The sequence below is a fragment of the Brettanomyces nanus genome, chromosome 2, assembly GCF_011074865.1.
Source record: "Brettanomyces nanus chromosome 2, complete sequence".
Classification (NCBI taxonomy): domain Eukaryota; kingdom Fungi; phylum Ascomycota; class Pichiomycetes; order Pichiales; family Pichiaceae; genus Brettanomyces; species Brettanomyces nanus.
Window position 1 is genome coordinate 880,605 of NC_052375.1, and position 20,281 is coordinate 900,885.

The 20,281-nt window shown below is 41.9% G+C and overlaps 12 protein-coding genes across 12 annotated transcripts; 8 read left to right on the plus strand and 4 right to left on the minus strand.

The window, feature by feature from the left end:
• Positions 1-483: 483 nt before the first annotated feature.
• FOA43_002405 (uncharacterized protein) lies at positions 484-1,758 on the minus strand (the record flags this gene model as incomplete). Its single annotated transcript, XM_038922702.1, has 1 exon — positions 484-1,758. One exon carries the CDS (start codon positions 1,756-1,758, stop codon positions 484-486), a length of 1,275 nt encoding a protein of 424 aa, XP_038778630.1.
• Positions 1,759-2,106: 348 nt separating this feature from the next.
• FOA43_002406 (uncharacterized protein) lies at positions 2,107-2,934 on the plus strand (the record flags this gene model as incomplete). The annotated part of the gene is made up of 1 exon (XM_038922703.1): positions 2,107-2,934. The coding sequence occupies one exon, from the start codon at positions 2,107-2,109 to the stop codon at positions 2,932-2,934; it is 828 nt and encodes a 275-aa protein (XP_038778631.1).
• Positions 2,935-2,969: 35 nt separating this feature from the next.
• On the minus strand, positions 2,970-3,838 carry RAS1 (Ras GTPase; the record flags this gene model as incomplete). The annotated part of the gene is made up of 2 exons (XM_038922704.1): positions 2,970-3,767; positions 3,830-3,838. The coding sequence occupies 2 exons, from the start codon at positions 3,836-3,838 to the stop codon at positions 2,970-2,972; spliced, it is 807 nt and encodes a 268-aa protein (XP_038778632.1).
• Positions 3,839-4,178: 340 nt separating this feature from the next.
• On the plus strand, positions 4,179-5,891 carry HAS1 (ATP-dependent RNA helicase; the record flags this gene model as incomplete). Its single annotated transcript, XM_038922705.1, has 1 exon — positions 4,179-5,891. The coding sequence occupies one exon, from the start codon at positions 4,179-4,181 to the stop codon at positions 5,889-5,891; it is 1,713 nt and encodes a 570-aa protein (XP_038778633.1).
• A 94-nt stretch (positions 5,892-5,985) lies between these two features.
• FOA43_002409 (uncharacterized protein) lies at positions 5,986-7,773 on the minus strand (the record flags this gene model as incomplete). The annotated part of the gene is made up of 1 exon (XM_038922706.1): positions 5,986-7,773. One exon carries the CDS (start codon positions 7,771-7,773, stop codon positions 5,986-5,988), a length of 1,788 nt encoding a protein of 595 aa, XP_038778634.1.
• Positions 7,774-8,451: 678 nt separating this feature from the next.
• FOA43_002410 (uncharacterized protein) lies at positions 8,452-9,714 on the plus strand (the record flags this gene model as incomplete). Its single annotated transcript, XM_038922707.1, has 1 exon — positions 8,452-9,714. The coding sequence occupies one exon, from the start codon at positions 8,452-8,454 to the stop codon at positions 9,712-9,714; it is 1,263 nt and encodes a 420-aa protein (XP_038778635.1).
• A 59-nt stretch (positions 9,715-9,773) lies between these two features.
• Positions 9,774-10,835, minus strand: FOL2 (GTP cyclohydrolase I; the record flags this gene model as incomplete). Its single annotated transcript, XM_038922708.1, has 1 exon — positions 9,774-10,835. The coding sequence occupies one exon, from the start codon at positions 10,833-10,835 to the stop codon at positions 9,774-9,776; it is 1,062 nt and encodes a 353-aa protein (XP_038778636.1).
• A 727-nt stretch (positions 10,836-11,562) lies between these two features.
• On the plus strand, positions 11,563-12,792 carry FOA43_002412 (uncharacterized protein; the record flags this gene model as incomplete). The annotated part of the gene is made up of 1 exon (XM_038922709.1): positions 11,563-12,792. The coding sequence occupies one exon, from the start codon at positions 11,563-11,565 to the stop codon at positions 12,790-12,792; it is 1,230 nt and encodes a 409-aa protein (XP_038778637.1).
• Positions 12,793-12,985: 193 nt separating this feature from the next.
• FOA43_002413 (uncharacterized protein) lies at positions 12,986-14,455 on the plus strand (the record flags this gene model as incomplete). The annotated part of the gene is made up of 1 exon (XM_038922710.1): positions 12,986-14,455. One exon carries the CDS (start codon positions 12,986-12,988, stop codon positions 14,453-14,455), a length of 1,470 nt encoding a protein of 489 aa, XP_038778638.1.
• A 285-nt stretch (positions 14,456-14,740) lies between these two features.
• Positions 14,741-17,326, plus strand: GPH1 (Non-essential glycogen phosphorylase; the record flags this gene model as incomplete). Its single annotated transcript, XM_038922711.1, has 1 exon — positions 14,741-17,326. The coding sequence occupies one exon, from the start codon at positions 14,741-14,743 to the stop codon at positions 17,324-17,326; it is 2,586 nt and encodes an 861-aa protein (XP_038778639.1).
• Positions 17,327-17,545: 219 nt separating this feature from the next.
• RPS21B (ribosomal 40S subunit protein S21B) lies at positions 17,546-17,864 on the plus strand (the record flags this gene model as incomplete). Its single annotated transcript, XM_038922712.1, has 2 exons — positions 17,546-17,569; positions 17,625-17,864. The coding sequence occupies 2 exons, from the start codon at positions 17,546-17,548 to the stop codon at positions 17,862-17,864; spliced, it is 264 nt and encodes an 87-aa protein (XP_038778640.1).
• A 1,004-nt stretch (positions 17,865-18,868) lies between these two features.
• TIF1 (translation initiation factor eIF4A) lies at positions 18,869-20,206 on the plus strand (the record flags this gene model as incomplete). The annotated part of the gene is made up of 1 exon (XM_038922713.1): positions 18,869-20,206. The coding sequence occupies one exon, from the start codon at positions 18,869-18,871 to the stop codon at positions 20,204-20,206; it is 1,338 nt and encodes a 445-aa protein (XP_038778641.1).
• Positions 20,207-20,281: the final 75 nt, after the last annotated feature.

Genomic DNA, 20,281 nt, shown 5'->3' on the forward strand with positions numbered 1-20,281 from the left:
CCACTCACCTCTACCATACACCTCTACATTACTCTTTCTACAATGCCAAACCTCACATATACAGGTCTCAATTCAAGACTTATCATACTAGAATCCAAGTTAGTAGGATTCAATGATAAAACGGTGATAACAATCAAAAAGCTTCGAGATAGATTACAAGAAGAGAAAGAATTGAGTAGATTGGTTGATAATTTAAAGGTGATAGGTATATATAAGAACATTCGAATTGATCCAGAAGTGAATAATGTTGAAGATATAGAGGATCAGAAAATCATAGTGAAAAGTCAGTATCATAGATTGAATAAGTTGATAGATCAGGTTGATTACATGATTATGATGATGGAACAGATTGAAAAGTTGGAGACCAATTGGAAAAGCATGAAATCGGTTGAAAAGAGATCAGTTTTGGATGATTTCAACCGAAGAATAGCAACAAGATTTGATATAAACGTCAAAAGGATGATCCAATTGATCGAAAAAGCCTTAGCCAAGAGCTTGACCACTTATCATTCCACATCCTAACACCCTATCTCCATCATAGAGTACCAAGTCCTGACCCGGAGCAACGCCAAATATCCCATCTTCCACATCGACTACCAACTGTTCCGGATTCTGCTGCTTCTGTATAACTCTGATGACTTTACTGGGCTGTTGCAAAGACCTAATCTGGGCGTTAAGTGACCTCCCCTTGGCCACTTCCCCAATCTTCAAACCTGCATTCATCCAATGCCAGTCCTGAACCTCAATTCTTCTCTTTATAAACGCTTCTCTATCGTCTTTCCTCGATATAATCATCCTATTCCTATCAATGTCTTTATCACTAATTAGCCAGACTCCCTTATATCTTGGATCTCCTTGTGGCATACTAATACCAGATCTTTGACCTATAGTTCCATGCCATAATCCTCGATGCCTCCCCCATATCTTCCCACTTGTATCGACGATATCTCCGGGATTGGCCTCTATATATTCATCTAGAAAATCGTCGAATTTGACACTGGGAGAAACAAAGCAGAGTCCCTGAGAATCTGGCTTGTCTCGAGTCACTAGGCCATTCTCTCCGGCCATCCGACGTACTTCTGGCTTCGTATGATGACCCATAGGTAATAAAATTCGACCAAGTACTGATTCCGGTATCTGAGAAAGATAGTACGATTGGTCTTTCGGCTTATATCCTGCTCTAAAGAGTTGAAATTCCCCTGTACTTTCCTTCTGAAGAACCCGGGCATAATGACCTGTGACCAGCCACCATTTACTGGACGAGAGCAGCTGTCTTCTCTCATAATAACTCTGTAGATGCTCAATCATCTTGCCGAACTTGATGTACTTATTACATCCAACGTCGGGATTTGGGGTCAACCCTTTGGAATACATCTCCAACATTGGCTCAAATACATCCGTCCAATATTCCTTCTCAAAGTTGACCCGTTCGCATGGAATGCGAAGCTGCGAGCAGGTCGCCTGTACTTCATCCCAGTCCTGATCCACGCTGCAACTAGAATTCTTCCCCTTCTGGCCATCATCCCTGTTACAAGCCGAACCTACATGACCATCTGCAGAAGATGACCAATTGGCCATGAAGATTCCTCGGACATGTTCGTACTTCTGTGAGTATAATAGTGCGGATACTGAAGAGTCTACTCCTGATGACATCGAGATTACTATCTCATCCTGTGGATTAGGCCGGGGCTGGATATATCCGGGTGGGAGGGAGTAAGACGTGTGGAATCTAGAGAGTGTAGTGATGGTTCGAAGCATGCCTATGAGCCTGCCTACGAGCGTACCTATGAGCGTAGCGAGTAGGTAGGTGAATAGGAGTGACCTACCAGGTAGGTGAATAGGAGAGACCTACCAGGAAGGTGAATAGGAGAGACCTACCAGGTTAGTGAGCAGGAGTGACCTACCAGGCCGTCACCAGGTACCCACCGGCACCCACCACGCAGCCACAGCCATCACGCACCCACCAGGTACCCCCAGATCCCCCAAATCCCTTATCTCGCTACGCCACGTTCGCTTCGCTTGCAGAAAATTTTTCCTCGAATCGCCTAAATCCTCCATCTTATCCATCCCTTTCTTCTTCTTGTATCCCTATTTAATTACTCAATTATGTCTTCTAAACCAACCAAATCTAGCTGCTGCGCGGCCGATCCTTGTACCAGAACCTCTGGTAAGGATCTTCTCACTTGGAAGGATCCTGTTGCTTCTGCTGAGATCTTTGTTGCTTCTACAAGCTTGCTTTTGATCTATAAGTACACTGATTTCGTCAGCTGGACCTTCTATTTAACCACTTTGCTTCTTTCCTTTACTGCTTTGGCCGAATATTCAGGTAAATTGCTCACTGGTGAAGGCTTGGTTACTAAATTTAAGCCTGCTCAATCTACCTCAATCGGTGATTTCTTACAGGCACATGCCTCTATTTTGGCTTCTGCCTTTAAGGATTTGGAAATCAAGATACAAAACTTGTTTACAGCCGTCAATATTGAAACCACTTTGAAAGCTGCTCTTGCTTCCTATTTCTTGTACTTTTTGACTTCTTTGTTGAGCGTTTGGACCATTCTTTTCGCTTCCACTGTCTCGGCTTTCTCTGTGCCTCCTATTTATCTTGCCAACAAGGATACTATCGATTCCTCCATTAAGGAATGTTCTGAATTGGCCAAGGAAAAATCCGCTAATGCTTATAAAAGTGTCAAAGCTCAGGCTGAACCTACTTTGAAGAAAGTTCAACATGCTATTTCTCCCGTCACTGATTACGTCAAGAGCAAAATTCCTGTGAGAACTGCAGGATCTACTGTCAAAACTACTATTGACGAAATCCCGGTCGCCAAGCCTCCAAAGGCTACAGAGGTGAGCGAGGAGGTCCCAGCAGCTCATGTCGCATCGGCTGCTGACATCAAATCCGCTTCTACCTCCGAGAAAGAACCCCTACTTAACTAAATATTTAATTGATTGATTGTCGATTCTGCTGTAGTTTACACGATCAAGCAACAACCTCCACCCTCCTTACTTTCAGGTTGTTCGCTACTTCTAGCTCTCTTTCCACCACTTTTGTTACCTTGCGCACCTCTCGTACTACTTCCAACTCTTTGATTGCCATTTCCTGCATCATCGTTTCCTCCAGAACCGGCCGTACTTCCCGAATTGTCATTCTTTCTGCCTGCCTTCTGCTTCTTCTTCTGCTCCGCAATCTCTCGAGCCTGTGCTTCCCTTTCCTCCTTCAAATTAGGATACAAAGTACCGGCGAGTCCAGCACCAAGTACAGAATTATGCATGATTACCTTCACAAGGCCATGGAAAGCCTCAACGACATTCTCTCCTGTCTTGGCAGATGTCTCAATGTACGATGCATTGAATTTCTTGGCCAACGAAATAGCCTCCTCTTTAGACACCTGTCTTTCGTTCTCGAGGTCGTTCTTGTTTCCAACAAGCATCAATGGAACAAAGCTTACTAGTTCTCCTTTAACCCGCATAATCTGGTTATAGAAAGTGCTGATTTCCTCAAACGAATGACGGTCCACTAAACTGAACACTAGTAAAAAGCCTTCACCTGTCTTCATATACAAGTCACGCATCGACGAATATTCCTCTTGCCCTGCAGTATCAAGAATATCCAACGATGATTGGACACCATTGATCTCACAGTAATGTCTGTATGAGTCTTCAATGGTAGGATCGTACTCGTTGGCGAACTCGGACTGCGTAAGACGTATAGTAAGCGCAGATTTACCCACTACTGGGGGTCCAACCACGACCAACCGGAATTCTTTAGACTAATTAGTTTCAATGTTAGTATACATATTTATCCCCGTATTTCTTTCACTCTCTCACTTACTGTGCTCATGCTTGCTTAATACAAATATTGCTTTAGCTTGAAAAGAGAAAGTGGTAGTTACCCGTTTTCTTTTTGACTGTATTCGGCTCTGCGCCTGAGCGCCAGAGACCCCTCCATTACCGGGACGTCGTGTCAATGATCACGTGAATTTGGCTGAGATTTTTCACCTTCGACGGAATTTTTCACTTTCCTCGAAACTTTTCACTTTTTTCACGAAATTTTTTTTTTTTTTATTTTTTTTTTTATTTTATTTTATTTTATATCTGAAAATTTTAATGAGACTTTTTTGGAATTGTTTAAATCCTTTTTCCATCTTGCTTATTTTTTAGTTTAATTGATCACCTTGAAAATGGCTAGAACTGGAAGAAAGAGATCTAGAAAATCTACTGGCAATGTTCCTGAAACAAAAAAGCTAAAGAAAGATGATGATAATGGTACTCTTGAAGATGTGGAATCCACTAACACTGATGAAATAGTTGATAAGATCGATAATGAGTTTGCAGATGTTGAAAAATTGTTAGAAAAGAATGAAAACTCCCATAGAAGCAGGGAACCTGAAGCTGAATCTGAAGTTGAACTTGAACAATCTGAAGCTGATAGAGCTCCAAAACCTAAGCCTAATTCACCGACCAATCCACTGACTGAAGCTTCTTCAGATCCTAACCTACCTAATCTCTTTACAGAGCTTGAACTTTCCGCTGCAACTCTTAAAGGAATCAAAGATATGGGATTCGAAAAGATGACAGAAGTTCAGGCAAGAACGATACCGCCTTTACTTGCAGGTAAAGATGTTTTAGGTGCAGCCAATACCGGTTCCGGTAAGACTTTAGCCTTTCTTATTCCGGCCATCGAATTGCTTTACTCGTTGAAATTCAAACCTCGAAATGGAACAGGTGCTATTGTCATTACTCCAACCAGAGAGTTGGCTCTTCAAATATTTGGTGTTGCTAGAGAATTGATGGCAAACCATTCTCAGACTTTGGGTATAGTTATTGGAGGTGCCAATAGAAGACAGGAAGCTGAGAAGTTATCCAAGGGTGTCAACTTATTAATTGCAACTCCTGGAAGATTATTGGATCATCTACAGAACACTGAGGGTTTTGTGTTCAAGAACTTAAGATCTTTAATTTTGGATGAAGCCGATCGTATTCTAGAGATCGGTTTCGAAGATGAGATTCGTCAAATTGTCAGGATTCTACCCAATGAAAACCGTCAATCTATGCTTTTCTCAGCCACCCAGACCACCAAAATCGAGGATTTGGCAAGAGCTTCTTTGAAAAAAGCTCCCGTCTATATTAATGTTCAAGAGAGTAAAGATACAGCTACCGTTGCAGGTCTAGAGCAAGGTTATGTGGTGTGTGAGTCCGACAAGCGGTTTTTATTGTTATTCTCCTTCCTCAAAAGAAACATGCGTAAGAAGAAAGTCATTGTCTTTTTCTCCTCTTGCAATTGTGTCAAGTATTTTGCAGAGCTACTTAACTATATTGATATTCCTGTGCTTTCCTTGCATGGAAAGCAAAAGCAGCAAAAAAGAACAAACACCTTTTTTGAGTTCTGTAACGCCAAGAGCGGTATTCTATTGTCCACTGATGTTGCTGCTAGAGGTTTAGATATTCCTGATGTTGACTGGATTATTCAGTTTGATCCTCCTGATGATCCTAGGGATTACATTCATCGTGTGGGAAGAACAGCAAGAGGTACTAAAGGTAAAGGTAAATCATTGATGTTCCTTATTCCTCAAGAGTTGGGCTTCCTTCGTTACTTGAAGGCCGCCAAGGTTCCATTAAATGAATATGAATTCCCAAATAGTAAGATTGCCAATGTTCAGTCTCAGCTGGAGCAGCTTATTAAGAATAATTACTGGTTACATCAATCCGCAAAAGATGGTTATAGAGCATATCTTCAGGCTTACGCTTCTCATCATCTTAAGACTGTCTACAAAGTTGATCTATTGGACTTGGCTAAAGTCGGCAGGTCTTTTGGATTTCTCGTGCCTCCTAAAGTGAATATTACCATTGGTTCCAGTACTACGAAGCCAAGAACCAAAAAGAGACGGCAATGAAAGTATTTTCCTTTGGTTATGTATAATATATAATATGAAAAACATACTTTTCTCTTGTCGCATAAGTCTCTTCATTATAAAGCGAATGCTTCTTTCAGTCTTTGCCTGAAGCACTCGTACTGGTAATTTGCACCGAATCATTTTTGTAGATACCATCAATGTCTTGCTCCGGTCCTGCACTGGTCTCTTGGTCCTGGTCTTGGTCTTTATGCTCTCTATCCCACTCCTCCAAATCACTGAGTGCAACTTTGATGACCTTATGACCATTTTCTCCCTTTGCCAACTCAAACTTAGAGAGTCTGTGTCTGTACTTTCCAATCTTGGGAAGCACATATTCCCAGACAAAGTAATATCCAATGCAAAAAAGGAATATACCTATGGTGGTAATTGGATATGTAGCATAGAAGAAGGAGACATCGCTTCCTATTAGTGTTCCTTCAGGAGGAACAAATGCCATAGCTATAACAAATAGTGAAAATAGAAACAACAAAGCAAGTAGAGGAGCTGGAATATGAAATTCTTGGTAGCCAAGACCAATCTTACTTCTATGTCTTCTCAATTTGAAAAGACCAAAAGATAGCATAGCATTAAAGATGTAAGTCGAGTAAGAACCTAAGTCAACAACAAAGTTGTATGCATCCCCAGGGGGTGGAGCTAACAAAACAATGAGATTGACAATGAAAGTGACCAAAATAGGGAATAGAGGAGTTCCAAGGGGTTTGACGCTTGTCCAAATTCTTGGATAAGGAAGAACACCTTGACGGCCACATTCCCTTAATGTTCTTGAATGGGAAATATAAACAGTTAGCAAATGGCCAAATGCAGATATTGCCACAAAGGCTGACATGGCTGTAACAGCACTATTTGTACCAAATATCTTCTCAAAGTAGACGGCTGCGATCAAGTTTCCACTCTCTTTGATTTCAGTAATATCGGCCACACCTGCATAATAAGCTGTAATGGCTAATATATAAAGAATATAAATGAAGAACATAGTGAATGGAATCAAAATACTATAGGTTCGAATAGTATTCTTGGGATGACTCTCTGCAACCACTCCAAATGCATAATTACAACCTTCAAAAGAGAAGATTACTTTTAGTATAGCGTTGGAGATGGAGTTGCCATCTGTTGTGGTTCCCTTCCAGGCATCTTTAAAGACGGCATGAGCAGCCGCTTTAGGCGTTTGTGTACTACCTGCCAAGGTTGCAAATCCGGAAAGTGCAACAAACAAAATGAAGACAACTTTCACAAACCCAATAAGATTGTTTAATTTAATAGCAAATTTGGTGTTAGTGGCTGTAATAGCAGCTGCTAGTACTAGAGAGAGTACACCCAATCCTCTCCTTTCCCAAGCGGTAGCATCTCGGCCACTGGCTTTAAATATGTAGGTGGCAAAAGCACTGGCAGATGATGTTGCAAATGAAAGGCACACACTGATGGCAGCATAAAGCACAGGAATCATAAATCGGGGTTTAGGATAAGCCTGCTCTAAATAGACCACTTCGGCCCCTGAACGATGCCTAAAGTAAGAAGAGTATTCCACATACATGAACACTTGCAGTAGAACGACAATGAATCCAACTGTCCAAATAACATAAGTGGAGCCTATGGATCCCATCGATTCCAAAATTGTAGCCGGTGTAGCAAATATACCGGTACCTAACACACCCTGTACAATGAGATAGAAGGTTGAGAAGGCAGTTACATCGTATCCTAATGGAGACTTTTTTTCCACAGGAGCACCATTGGTATCTTGAGCGACATCATCTTTAGTTATTTGATTTCCTTTTTCTTCATCGACTGATGATGAAGTTATTGGAGAACCAATAATTGCACCTAAAGCAAAACCTTGGAACTTACGAAAAGCCGAAGACATCATAAGTAGTATAAAGTAAGAGCATTTATGATACCACTCTATCTGCTCTCTTTTCTTAACTTCTCATCTACTATATATACCATATAATTACAGATAGTTGATTTCTCTTGTTGTGTTCTGTTTCCAGTAAACGGTGGCTCGAAGAAATATATGTAATTTATTGATGGATGTGCCACAGAAGAGAGAAGCTGAAGCCGTTTGACCATTCGGTAAAAGCCCGTGATTAAATTAAAAAAATAAGGAAGGGTATGCTGTGGCAGAAGGTGAGTGTAGAATAGCAGTATTGTGGCAATGAAGCTTAATGAGCTGTTAACGGTATTACTGCTTTAGCGACAAGTTATTTGATGCTCATTGGAGCCGCATCCGGACGAAATCCTAAAAGAGTAAGTTAAATTCTGCAGCCGCCACAACGATTATTATTTCCCCTTTAGGATGGTTCTTCTTCGCATTCGAGCCTCGAGACTATCATTTTTGATCGGGGTGCGGTCATATGTGTCAAATAAAAATAGATTCGAGGCTTTATTGTTTATGCCACATATTCGCTTGATTGGAAAATGGAGCCATCGTCTGTGGGTAGTTAGTTGGTCAGTTGTGGAGATTTAAGGCTATCAGTATAAAAGAGAGATAAATGCTCAGTTGATGAAGAGACTAATAGCTTTTCAACTTAAGCCTTCAACAGTGATGACGACCAAACTTCTTTTTGGAAAATTACCTGTCAACTTTGAAGAGTCTGACTTGAAAAAGAGTCAGAATGAGGGAAAGGACTTGATTGCCAGATCGGGAAAAAAGGAAGGAGTGTATACCCTTTCATCAGAACTGCTTGAAAAGTTACAATCTCCACGGTTTGCTCCCGTTTGGGAAACAAACCAGGAACTTGCTTTCAAGCCAATCAAACCGTTTCGTCATACGGACAGAGGATATTTTGGTGATCCTTCATTTGATTCTTTATTTAAAAAGACAGGAGCTCGGAAGAAATTGCTTAGTCCTAAATTAGGATTGGAGATTGACGGTTTGCAACTCAGCAAATTAACTCCTCGACAAAAGGATGATTTGGCGTTATTGGTTGAAAAGAAAGGTGTTATTGTCTTCCGAAACCAGGATTTCAAAGAGTTGTCATTTGAAGATTTGAAGAAATGGGGACAGTATTATGGACCATTGCATGTTCATAATTCTTCGGGAGCTCCATTAAATGAGCCAGACTTTCATTTGATTTTCGACTTCCGTGATAAGGAGGGTAAAAACCGTTTCTTCGACAGGCACAATAGCTTTATTACTTGGCATTCTGACGTCACTTATGAGAGTCAACCTGCTGGTATTACAGCATTGGCAATGCTTCAGACGGGAGAAGGTGGAGACACTCAGTTTATTGACACCATTGAAGCTTATGATAGATTGTCGCCAACTATGAAAGTATTCTTAGACGGATTGCAGGCAGTTCACACTTCCAAAGAGCAAATTGAAGGAGCCAAAAGTGGTGGAGGTATTGAAAGGAAGCCCATTGTCCACACCATTCATCCAGTGGTTAGATACCATCCTGTTCTCAAGAAGAAGGCTCTATTTGTTAATGGAAGTGTTGGCGGATCCCTTGGAGGATTCACACGAAAAATTCTTGGGTTAAAAGACGAGGAATCAGATGCTCTACTTAGATTTTTGTTAGGACATTTGAGAACATGCTTAGACGCACACATTAGGGCCAGTTGGGACGACAAGACAGTGGTGGTTTGGGATAACCGAAGAGTTATTCATACGGCTACCAGTGATCTTGAAGCAGATTCGATTCGTCATGCTTTTAGAGTGACACCTGTGGCAGAAAGACCAGTTGCAAACGAAAAAGAGTTCAACGAATGGACACCAGAAAAGGAGAAGGAGCTTATCAAGCACACGCAAGAATATCTCCAGCTAACTCCAGAAGAGTATTATAACAAGTTTTATAGCACCAAGTAACTACAATGATCGACAATCTAGGTTCATTAAAGTATAATGGAGCGTAACTAGAAAAGCTCTCAAATAGAAGCGTTCCTATTAAGTAGGGCCAAAAATTCATCCCTGGTCTTCTGCTGAGACCGGAAACAACCAAGCATACAGCTTGTACAGGTGACAGCACCAGTCTTTTGAATGCCTCTACTCACCATGCACATATGAGTAGCTTCTATAACGACAGCAACACCTCTAGGATGTAATATCTGGCTTAGAGCTAAAGCTATTTGCTTGGTTAGTCTTTCCTGGACCTGGAATCTACGTGCATACATCTCAGCCAATCTGGCCAACTTACTAAGGCCTAGTACTCGCTTATTTGGAATATATCCAATGTGAACTTTGCCGTAGAAGGGAACCAAATGGTGCTCACAGAGTGAATAGATCTGAATATCTTTGACCATCACCATCTCATCGTGATCCTCCTCAAACACTGCCTGGTTAATCACATCCTTAATATTATCCTCATAACCTTTCGTGAAGAATAGCATAGCCTTAGCGTACCTTTCCGGGGTTCTGATCAACCCTTCTCTGTTGACGTCTTCGCCCAGTTCAATAAGTATCGTTCTAATGGCATCTTCGATCTTCTTCTGGCGCTGAACAGCCTCTTCTGGGGTGCTGTCGATCCTCTTACGGGCACCTATAGACGGCCAAGACAATCCGTCCGCATCAATAGGAGGGTTTAGAGTGTAAGGGGAGGCAGGTCTGGTGTTCAAAGGAGTACTGAAAGCTCTCGAATGAGACTGATTTCTGATTGGTTTGGGTTGATAAGGAAGAGTAGGAACGGTGTCATCTGGGTTCTCGTTGTATCTATCGTTCATATCGTTAGGTACACAGTAATCGATGGCAGAATTTGGCAGGCCCTCATGGGAGTATGAAGGCTTCACTGGTCTGCTTAATGGAGATGATGTGTGTTTGTTTGAGCCAATGGAGCTCATGGAACCGACCGAACCAACCGAACCAACTGAAGTGAACGACCCAGCGGACCCTGTGGATACAGGGAGTCCTGTGGGTTCTGTGGATGCCGAAGATATATTGATTTGTGCAACCCTCCGGTCAATATCCTTATCTATAAAATCTTTTCTAGACATTATTTATCGATAATCGATGATTGGTAGTTTGGTGTGGCAACCTGGAAAAGAAATAAAGTATTCCGTATTACGTTAATTGAGTAGTCTTTGTGATTTGGAATCTGAAATTTCAAAGTATGAAAATTTGATTTCTCGAATGAGTCAGTCGTGCGAGAACGAAGACCGATAAGAGAAACAAGGTCAAAAGAATGGAGACTTAAATCAGTGGAGATGCCGATCTGATCTTATAACATGAGACTATGGTGGTGTTTGGAGACGCATGAGATATTTGGAGGAAATTGGTTCAATGAAGGGAGAGATATTAGGCTTTCGAGATACTCTTGAGGTCTACCGGGTCTTCTGGGTCTACCGGGTTATTGGGACTACCGGTTCTACCGGGTTACTGGGACTACCGGGTCTGCCTGGAAACATGAAAACCTCACCCTTCCGGTATTCAAGCTTCTTAACATCCAGAATAACACAGTACAGCCCTACAAAATTCAACTTATACTCCTACCACTAGGCAAATGTTATGTCTGATTCTTCCCGATTAACCGCGTTTACTCAATTTCTGGCGGTTCTAGGCTTGGTACTGTATATAGTGGTGGTACTAGTAGCTATAATAGGATTTCTGGAGATCCTATTAAGATGCAATAAGTCAAATCGAGCCAAAATTGACCTCAAAATCAAAGATGCAGATCTGGTAGGTGTTACAATTCTTCGGCCTTTAAAGGGAGTTGATGCCGAGATGCAGCTCTGTCTCAGATCATCATTCGAGCAGGATTATCCGGTAGATCAGCTAGAGATCATCTTCTGTATTCAAGATCCACATGATCCGGCCATTGAGATTGTACAGTATCTCATATCGCAGTATCCGAAAATAGATGCCAAATTGATGATAGACGACACTTCTGGGGGGTTCCCGGATAATTACGGGCCCAACCCAAAGATTAATAACCTTTCCAAAGGTTATAAAGCTGCGAAATACGACGTCCTATGGGTTATAGATTCGAACGCTTGGGCACGGCCGGATACACTTAAAAGATCGATCTATTCCATGGTTCACAATTTACACAACGGTCGTAAAGTGAACGGAAGTAAACGAGTTAAGATGATGAACCATATTCCCTTGGCAGTAGCCTTAGACGATACCTCTATGGGTTGTTATTTAGACGAGATGTTTCTTTCATCATCACATGCCAAATTCTATGTATCGCTTAATACTTTGGCTGTAGCGCCTTGTGTTAACGGCAAATCAAATATATATAGACGGTCAGATCTTGACCACGCTGTGGCTCGTATGGGGGAGCAGGCATCCCATGAGAGTGTGGATGGTCTCAGTGGTAATAACTTCAGTGATGCCCGGTACTATGGGTCTCATCCAGGGGAGGGAATACGGTTCTTTGCTCGGTATATTGCTGAAGATAACATGATAGGTCAAGCATTATGGGACTATGTGGGAGGTCGAGCAGGAATGAGTACAGATGCCGTTGTTCAGCCATTAGGAGGAACAAATACTCTTTCTGATTATATTAATAGGCGTGTGAGATGGTTGAGAGTTCGCAAATATATGGTTCTTGCTGCTACTTTAGTTGAGCCGGCTACAGAATGTCTTATGAGTGGTCTAATTGGCTCCTTTAGTCTCAGTGTGATCTTTTGGCAGTGTAAATTTAATGTGCTCTATTTTTCTCTGCATGTTCTGATCTGGTTTTTGGTGGATTACTGTCAGTTTCATTTATTGGCTAGTTATGTTAAAGCTCTACCTACAGACGGTACCAGTTGGCAGTTTCCATATTTTTTGAGGACATCATATCACTGTCAAGGTGGATTGATGAGTGTGGCACAATTTATTCCTGTTTGGATTACTAGAGAATTGTTGGCTTTTCCTATTTGGTTAATTGCTATGATTGGTTCAAGGATTGATTGGAGAGGACAACCTTTCAAGATTAAGGCTGATTTAACTGCCGAGAGACTTTAGAAGAAAAGAAAAAAAACGGTCCTGCAGGTTAATTGCCTCTATTTATATATTGCCTAATTAGTTGGTACATTTTATTTTTTATGTTCTGTCTATTCAAATGGTCTAAAGTGGACATCCAATCTGGCGCTTCCTTCTATCTGTATATTCTTTTTTTCTTTTCTTATTCCTTTTTTATATACTCAATTATCTATCCATGATTGCTTCTACTATGAACTCTGTTAAAAGAGCCTACTTGAGTGCAGGTCAAGAGCATCTATTTAAGTACTGGAATGAATTAACAGATGATGAGAGATCTTCATTGATGGAGCAACTTTCCAATATTCCAGATCCTGCGAAATTCCTCCAGGATGTTCAAAATGCCATGGATTATTCTTCTTCTATCTCTGAGAGTAGAGAGTTTGAGCCTTTACCGAAATCAACTTCGTATTCGTCAGTACTGGATTCCAGTAAAGACACTTTGGAAGCATGGAATAATAAGGGTCTAGAACTTATTGCGAAAAGCAAAGTTGCCGTTGTTTTGATGGCAGGTGGACAGGGTACCCGATTGGGGTCTTGCAATCCCAAGGGAATTTATGACGTGGGACTTCCATCGCATAAATCACTATTCCAATTGCAATGTGAAAGAATCATCAAGTTGAAGCAGTTGGCAGCATCCAAATCGTTAAAGAAGGACTTCCAAATCAGTCTACCTTTATATGTTATGACATCGTGTCCTACTCGAGTGGCTACAGAGACCTTTTTCGTCGATCATGCATACTTTGGACTACCCAGTGGAGATGTGATCTTCTTTAATCAAGGAACTTTACCTGCAGTTAGTCTTGATGGTAAAAAGTTTCTTCTTTCATCGAAGAGCTCATTATATCAAAGTCCTGATGGTAATGGAGGATTTTACAAGGCTTTACATGATAATCAAATAGTGGAAGACTTTGAAAAGAGAGGTATTGAACATGTTCATGCATATTGCGTTGATAATATCCTCGTTAAAGTGGCTGATCCTGTTTTTCTGGGTTACTCTGCCCTTGGAAATTATCAGGTGACTACTAAGGTGGTTAGGAAAAGTGACCCTTTGGAAAAAGTCGGTCTTATAGTGTTGGATAAGAACACCCAAGCACCATGTGTCATCGAATACTCGGAGATAACTGAGCAGTTGAGTCAGAAAAGAGATCCAACAGATGCTCATCTACTTTATTTCCGAGCTGCAAATATCGTCACTCATTATTACAAGGTGGACTTTCTTAAACAGATGGTTCCAGAGTGGATCTCGTCAAGGAAACATCTTCCCTATCATATTGCTAAGAAGAAGATCAATTACCTTGATAGTACGAGCGATAGCATCCTTACACCAAAGGAAGTCAATGGTCTGAAGATGGAACAGTTCATATTTGATGTGTTTCAATCGGTGAAACTTGACAGATTTGGATGTCTTGAGGTTGATAGAAGCTTGGAATTCTCTCCTTTGAAAAATTCATCTGGAACAGGATTTAACTGTCCTGAAACTTGTAGAAAGGACTGTCTACGGCGCTCTACAGGATGGATTATTGCCAACGGCGGGAAAGTGGATACCTCCGACTCTCTAGTTGAGATAAGTCCTTTAACTAGTTACAATGGAGAAGGATTGGAGTTTTCTTCTGGCCGAATTTATAAAAACGAAGAGATAATATGATACATAGTTTAATAGCTGAACAACAGCACTCGATCGTCTGTAGCCCGTAGGTGCGTCTGCTGCGTCTGCCTGCCGCGTGTGCCGTATTTGCCGGTGCCTGCCTCTGCCGTGCCGCGTCTGCCGCGCAGCCTCTCCCGTCCGCATTTGCCGAGCCGCATTTGCCGGTGCTTGCCTCAGCCTCTGCCGTGCAGCGTCTGCCTCTCCCCCCCCCCACCGCAATCTTATCTCTTCATCGACCGTGCAGACCTCTTACTCTAATTAACCTTACTTTCTCTTTACCCTAACATGTCTTTCGATTCCGGCTTGTCAGGCCGTTTCCATAAACGGTCCATGACTGGTTTCACTCCAACGGAAATTAAAGCAATTGATCAATCGATCCCAATTAAAGCCAGAGAAGCATGGACTAAGTATGCTGCAAGAGAATTCACTTCTCCTGACCAATTAGAATCGCAGATTATCAATCATGTCGAAACAACCTTGGCCCGTTCCATGTACAACTGTGATTCGCTAGCTGCCTATCAAGCTCTATCCACTTCTATAAGAGATAAGCTGATTTTGCATTGGAACAAGACCCAACAGATGCATACTCTTCGTGAGGTTAAACGTATCTACTATCTTTCTCTTGAGTTCCTTATGGGACGTGCATTGGATAATGCTATGATTAATTTGGGTATTAAGGAATTGTGCTGTAAATCCACTGATGAATTGGGCTTCAATTTAGAAGATGTCATCGACGTTGAGCCAGATGCTGGTCTTGGTAATGGTGGCTTGGGTCGTTTGGCTGCTTGTTTCATCGATTCTATGAGTACCGGCAACTACCCTGGTTGGGGTTACGGTTTGAGATACAACTATGGTATCTTTTCTCAGAAAATTGTCGATGGTTATCAGGTTGAGGCTCCTGATTATTGGTTGAAGTTTGGTAACCCTTGGGAGATTCCTCGTCACGAGATTCAGATCCCTGTAGATTTCTACGGCTACGTTAGTACTACTACCGATCCTAAGACTGGTAAATCTAAGAAGCAGTGGCAAGGTGGTGAACAGGTTTTGGCTGTAGCTTATGACTTCCCTGTTCCTGGTTACAATACCTCCAACGTTAACAACTTACGTTTGTGGTCTTCTCAGCCAACTTCGGAATTCGACTTTCAAAAGTTCAACCAGGGTGACTATGATAGTTCTGTTGCTCAGCAGCAAAGAGCAGAATCTATCACTGCCGTCTTGTATCCTAACGATAACTTTTATCAGGGTAAAGAGTTGCGTTTGAAGCAGCAGTTCTTTTGGGTGGCTGCCTCTTTGCACGATATTGTCAGAAGATTCATGAAGACCAAGAAGAAGTGGTCTGAATTCCCTGATTTGGTTGCCATTCAGCTCAATGACACCCATCCTACTCTTGCCGTTGTTGAATTGCAACGTATCTTGGTCGATCTTGAAGGAGTAGAATGGAACGAAGCTTGGGAAATCGTCACCAGAACTTTTGGTTACACCAATCATACTGTGATGCAAGAGGCTTTGGAGAAATGGCCTCTAGACTTGTTTGGTAACCTTCTCCCTCGTCATTTGGAGATTATTTACTCTATCAACATGCAATTCCTACAGATGGTGGCTAAAAGGTTCCCTCAGGATAGAGAATTGATTAGAAATGTGTCCATTGTCGAAGAATCCGATCCAAAAAATATTAGAATGGCAAACTTGGCCATCATTGGTTCCCACAAGGTCAACGGTGTTGCCGAATTGCACTCTGAGTTGATTAAAACTACCATTTTCAAAGATTTTGTTAAGGTTTACGGTGCTGAGAAGTTCACCAACGTTACCAACGGTATCACACCTAGAAGGTGGTTGAAGCAAGCCAATCCTATGTTGTCAGATCTTATCACTTCGAAATTGGGCTCTGATGAGTTCCTCACCAATACTGTCAGATTAAAGCAGCTTGAGAAGTTCATTGACGATCCAGAGTTCCGTGAGGCATGGATCGAGGTGAAGCTTCATAACAAGAAGAGATTGGCACAGTTGATCAAGAAGCTCACTGGTATTGAGGTGAATCCAAGTAGCTTGTTCGATGTTCAGGTCAAGCGTATTCATGAGTACAAGCGTCAACAGATGAACATCTTTGGTGTTATCTATAGATACTTGCAGATCAAGGCTACTCCCGAATCGGAGAGAGCAGGCAAGTTCTTTCCTAGAACCTCTATTATTGGTGGTAAGGCTGCACCAGGTTATTACGCAGCCAAGAAGATCATCAAGTTGGTGAACTCTGTGGCCGAAGTAGTTAACAATGATCCTGATTCAAAGGGATTCTTACAGGTTGTATTTATTCCAGACTACAATGTTTCTAAGGCCGAGATCATCTGTCCTGCCTCTGATATCTCAGAACATATCTCTACTGCAGGTACAGAAGCATCAGGTACATCTAACATGAAGTTTGTGATCAATGGTGGATTGATTATTGGTACCGTTGATGGTGCCAACGTTGAAATTACGAGAGAAGTTGGTGAGGATCAGATCTTTCTATTCGGTAATTTGGCTGAGGATGTGGAAGAACTTAGACAGGACCATCAGATGGGTAAATTGGAGGTTCCAGAGCCGTTAGAGCAGGTGTTCGATGAGATTGAGAAGGGAACTTTTGGTCCTTACGACGAATACAAGTCACTCGTTGATTCTGTTAAGTATCACGGAGATTACTATTTGGTTAGTGATGACTTTGAGTCTTATTTGGAGGCCCAGAGTACCATTGATAAGGAGTTCAGAGACAGAGAAAATTGGGTCAAGAAGAGTATTATTTGCGTTGCCAATATGGGATTCTTCTCCTCTGATAGATGTATCAGGGAGTATGCAGAGAACATTTGGAACGTTGAACCAGTTACTGATCAAGTTTAGTTAGTTATTTAAAGTATTCTATTTTGAGTTCACACCTCGCACCTTTGCCTAGAGCTACAGCTACATTGTGCATGCCTGATCACGTGATATTATTGAGTATCACACGAATTTTCAAGCTAGTGAAAAAAAATTTTCATGATTTTGGACTTAGTAAAGATGTCTCCGTTTAATACTTGTACAGATTGTTTTTAATCAAGTCTTCTAACAGCAAATAACAAGATGGAAAACGATAAGGGCGAACTCGTAAGTATAGAATGAGATGGGTTGGTCTTATGCTATTCAATACTAACCATGATAGGTCGAGCTTTACATTCCAAGAAAGTGTTCTGCAACTAACAGAATCATCAAGTCTGATGACCATGCATCTGTGCAGATCAATGTTGCCAACGTTGACGAGAATGGAAGGGCCATTCCAAATTCTTACATTACCTATGCTCTCTGTGGTTACGTCAGAGTTAGAGGTGAGGCCGATGATTCTTTGAACAGATTGGCTCAACAGGATGAGATTGTTCATAATGTTTGGACTTATTCCCGTTAATATGTGTAAGCAATAATATATTAAGTTTGTGAAGTCCGTGAAGTTTGGAGGGGGGACGTGGACCTTGGATGAGGGGATGAGGTTGGTTTAACTTGGGACGAGGTCTACTACCAATTGGCTACTTCTACCCCTACCCCCACCCCTGATCCTACCTTAATCCTTAAACTTACTTTTAATTTCTAACTAATGCCTTTCTCCACTATCATTTGAATTAAACAATTATATTTTTCAATGGCCTGCTCTGCTCTGCTCTCTGCTCTGCTCTCTGCTCTCTTTTGACTCTCTCTCTTTTACTCCTTCTTCCTTCCTCTTCCTTCTTCTTCCTTCCTCTTCCTTCCTCTTCCTTCCTCTTCCCTTTTACTCCTATCCCTTCCTCTCCTCCTTCTTCCCCCTCCCTTTTACTCCTATCCTTTTCCTTCCTAATCCCTTTTACTCCCTTTCTTCCCCCTTCCCTCCCTTCCTTCCTTCTTCCTCTCTCCCCCTACTCTCTTTTGACTCCCACTCTTTTCCCTCCTCCCTTCCTACTCCCTTCCTTCCTTCCTCTTCCTTCCTCTTCCTTCCTCTTCCTTCCTCTTCCCTTTTACTCCTATCCTTTTCCTTCCTAATCTCTTTTACTCCCTTTCTTCCCCTTTCTTCCCCCTTCTCATCCTCCCTTATCCTCCCTTTCTTCCCCTTTCTTTCCCCTTCTCATCCTCCCTTATCCTCCCCTTCTTCCCCTTTCTTCCCCCTTCTCATCCTCCCTTATCCTCCCTTTCTTCCCCTTTCTTCCCCCTTCTCATCCTCCCTTATCCTCCCCCCCCCTTCCTAATCCCTTCACCCCCTCCCTCTTCCTTCCCCTTTCGGACACTGAAAATTTTTCGGCCTCAAAATTTTTCACCTAAAATTTTTCGATTCTGATAAGTCGCCTTAATTTGTTCATAGTTAGATAACTCTTTTTCTTTACTTAAGGGTTTCATATCTTTCTGTATTCCAAACTACTTAGTAAACCAATTACTAGATTCATTATGTCTGAAGAAACTACGCCTGTTGCTCCAATCGCCGAGACGATCGAGACAACTGAGAAGACACCAGTTACTGAAGTTGATGCTGCTGCTGCTGCTCCTGCTGATGCTGCTGCCCCCGTTGAGGCTGCTGCTCCAAAGGAACATGAAAATATTACTGCTGGTCCTCAAATTGATGCCAACGGAATGGAAACTAACTACGATAAGATCGTCTACACCTTCGATGAGTTGAACTTGAAGCCTGAGATCTTAAGAGGTATCTATGCTTATGGTTATGAACATCCTTCTGCCATTCAGCAGAGGGCCATTGCACCTATTATTGAGGGCCGTGATGTTCTTGCTCAGGCTCAATCTGGTACCGGTAAAACGGCAACCTTCGCCATTGCTGCCTTGCAGAATATTGATGAAAAGTTGAAGGAGACTCAGGCTTTAATCATAGCTCCAACCCGTGAGTTGGCCATGCAGATTCAAAAAGTCGTCTTGGCTATTGGTATGCATTTGGACATTACCGTCCACGCTTCCATCGGTGGTAAAGCCGTGTCAGACGATATCGAGGCACTCAAAAAAGGTGCCCAAATCGTCGTCGGTACTCCAGGTAGAGTCTATGATATGATTGAGAGAGGATTCTTCAGAACAGAGAATGTTAAGATGTTCATTATGGATGAGGCTGATGAAATGTTGTCGTCAGGATTCAAAGAACAGATCTTTAATGTGTTCAGATTCCTTCCTCAAGAGACACAGGTTGTTCTATTGTCTGCAACTATGCCCCAGGATGTCTTGGAAGTTACTTCCAAGTTCATGAGAAACCCAATCAGAATTTTGGTCAAGAAGGATGAGTTGACCTTGGAAGGTATCAAGCAATTCTATGTGGACGTGGACGAAGAGGAGTTCAAGTTTGACTGTTTGTGCGATTTGTACGCCTCCATCTCAGTTACACAGGCCGTCATCTTCTGTAACACCAGAAGAAAGGTTGAGGCTCTTACGGAAAAGTTGATTGAAAACAAGTTCACCGTCTCTGCTATTCATGCTGATCTTTCCCAACAGGAAAGAGACACTATTATGACTGAGTTCAGAACGGGTTCTTCTAGAATCTTGATCTCTACCGATCTTTTGGCTAGAGGTATCGATGTCCAACAGGTGTCCTTGGTTATTAACTACGATTTACCAACCAACAAGGAAAACTATATCCACAGAATTGGTAGAGGTGGTAGATTTGGTCGTAAGGGTGTTGCCATCAACTTGTTGGCCAAGAATGACATTCCTGCTATGAGAGAGATCGAGAAGTTCTACTCTACCCAGATTATCGAGTTACCTGCCAACATCAGCGAGTTATTCGATTAAGCTTCTCAATGCTGCGCTTCCTTTTTATCTTTATGTAAACTTGATCAATTCTTAGTATAATTTCCTTTTGTGAAT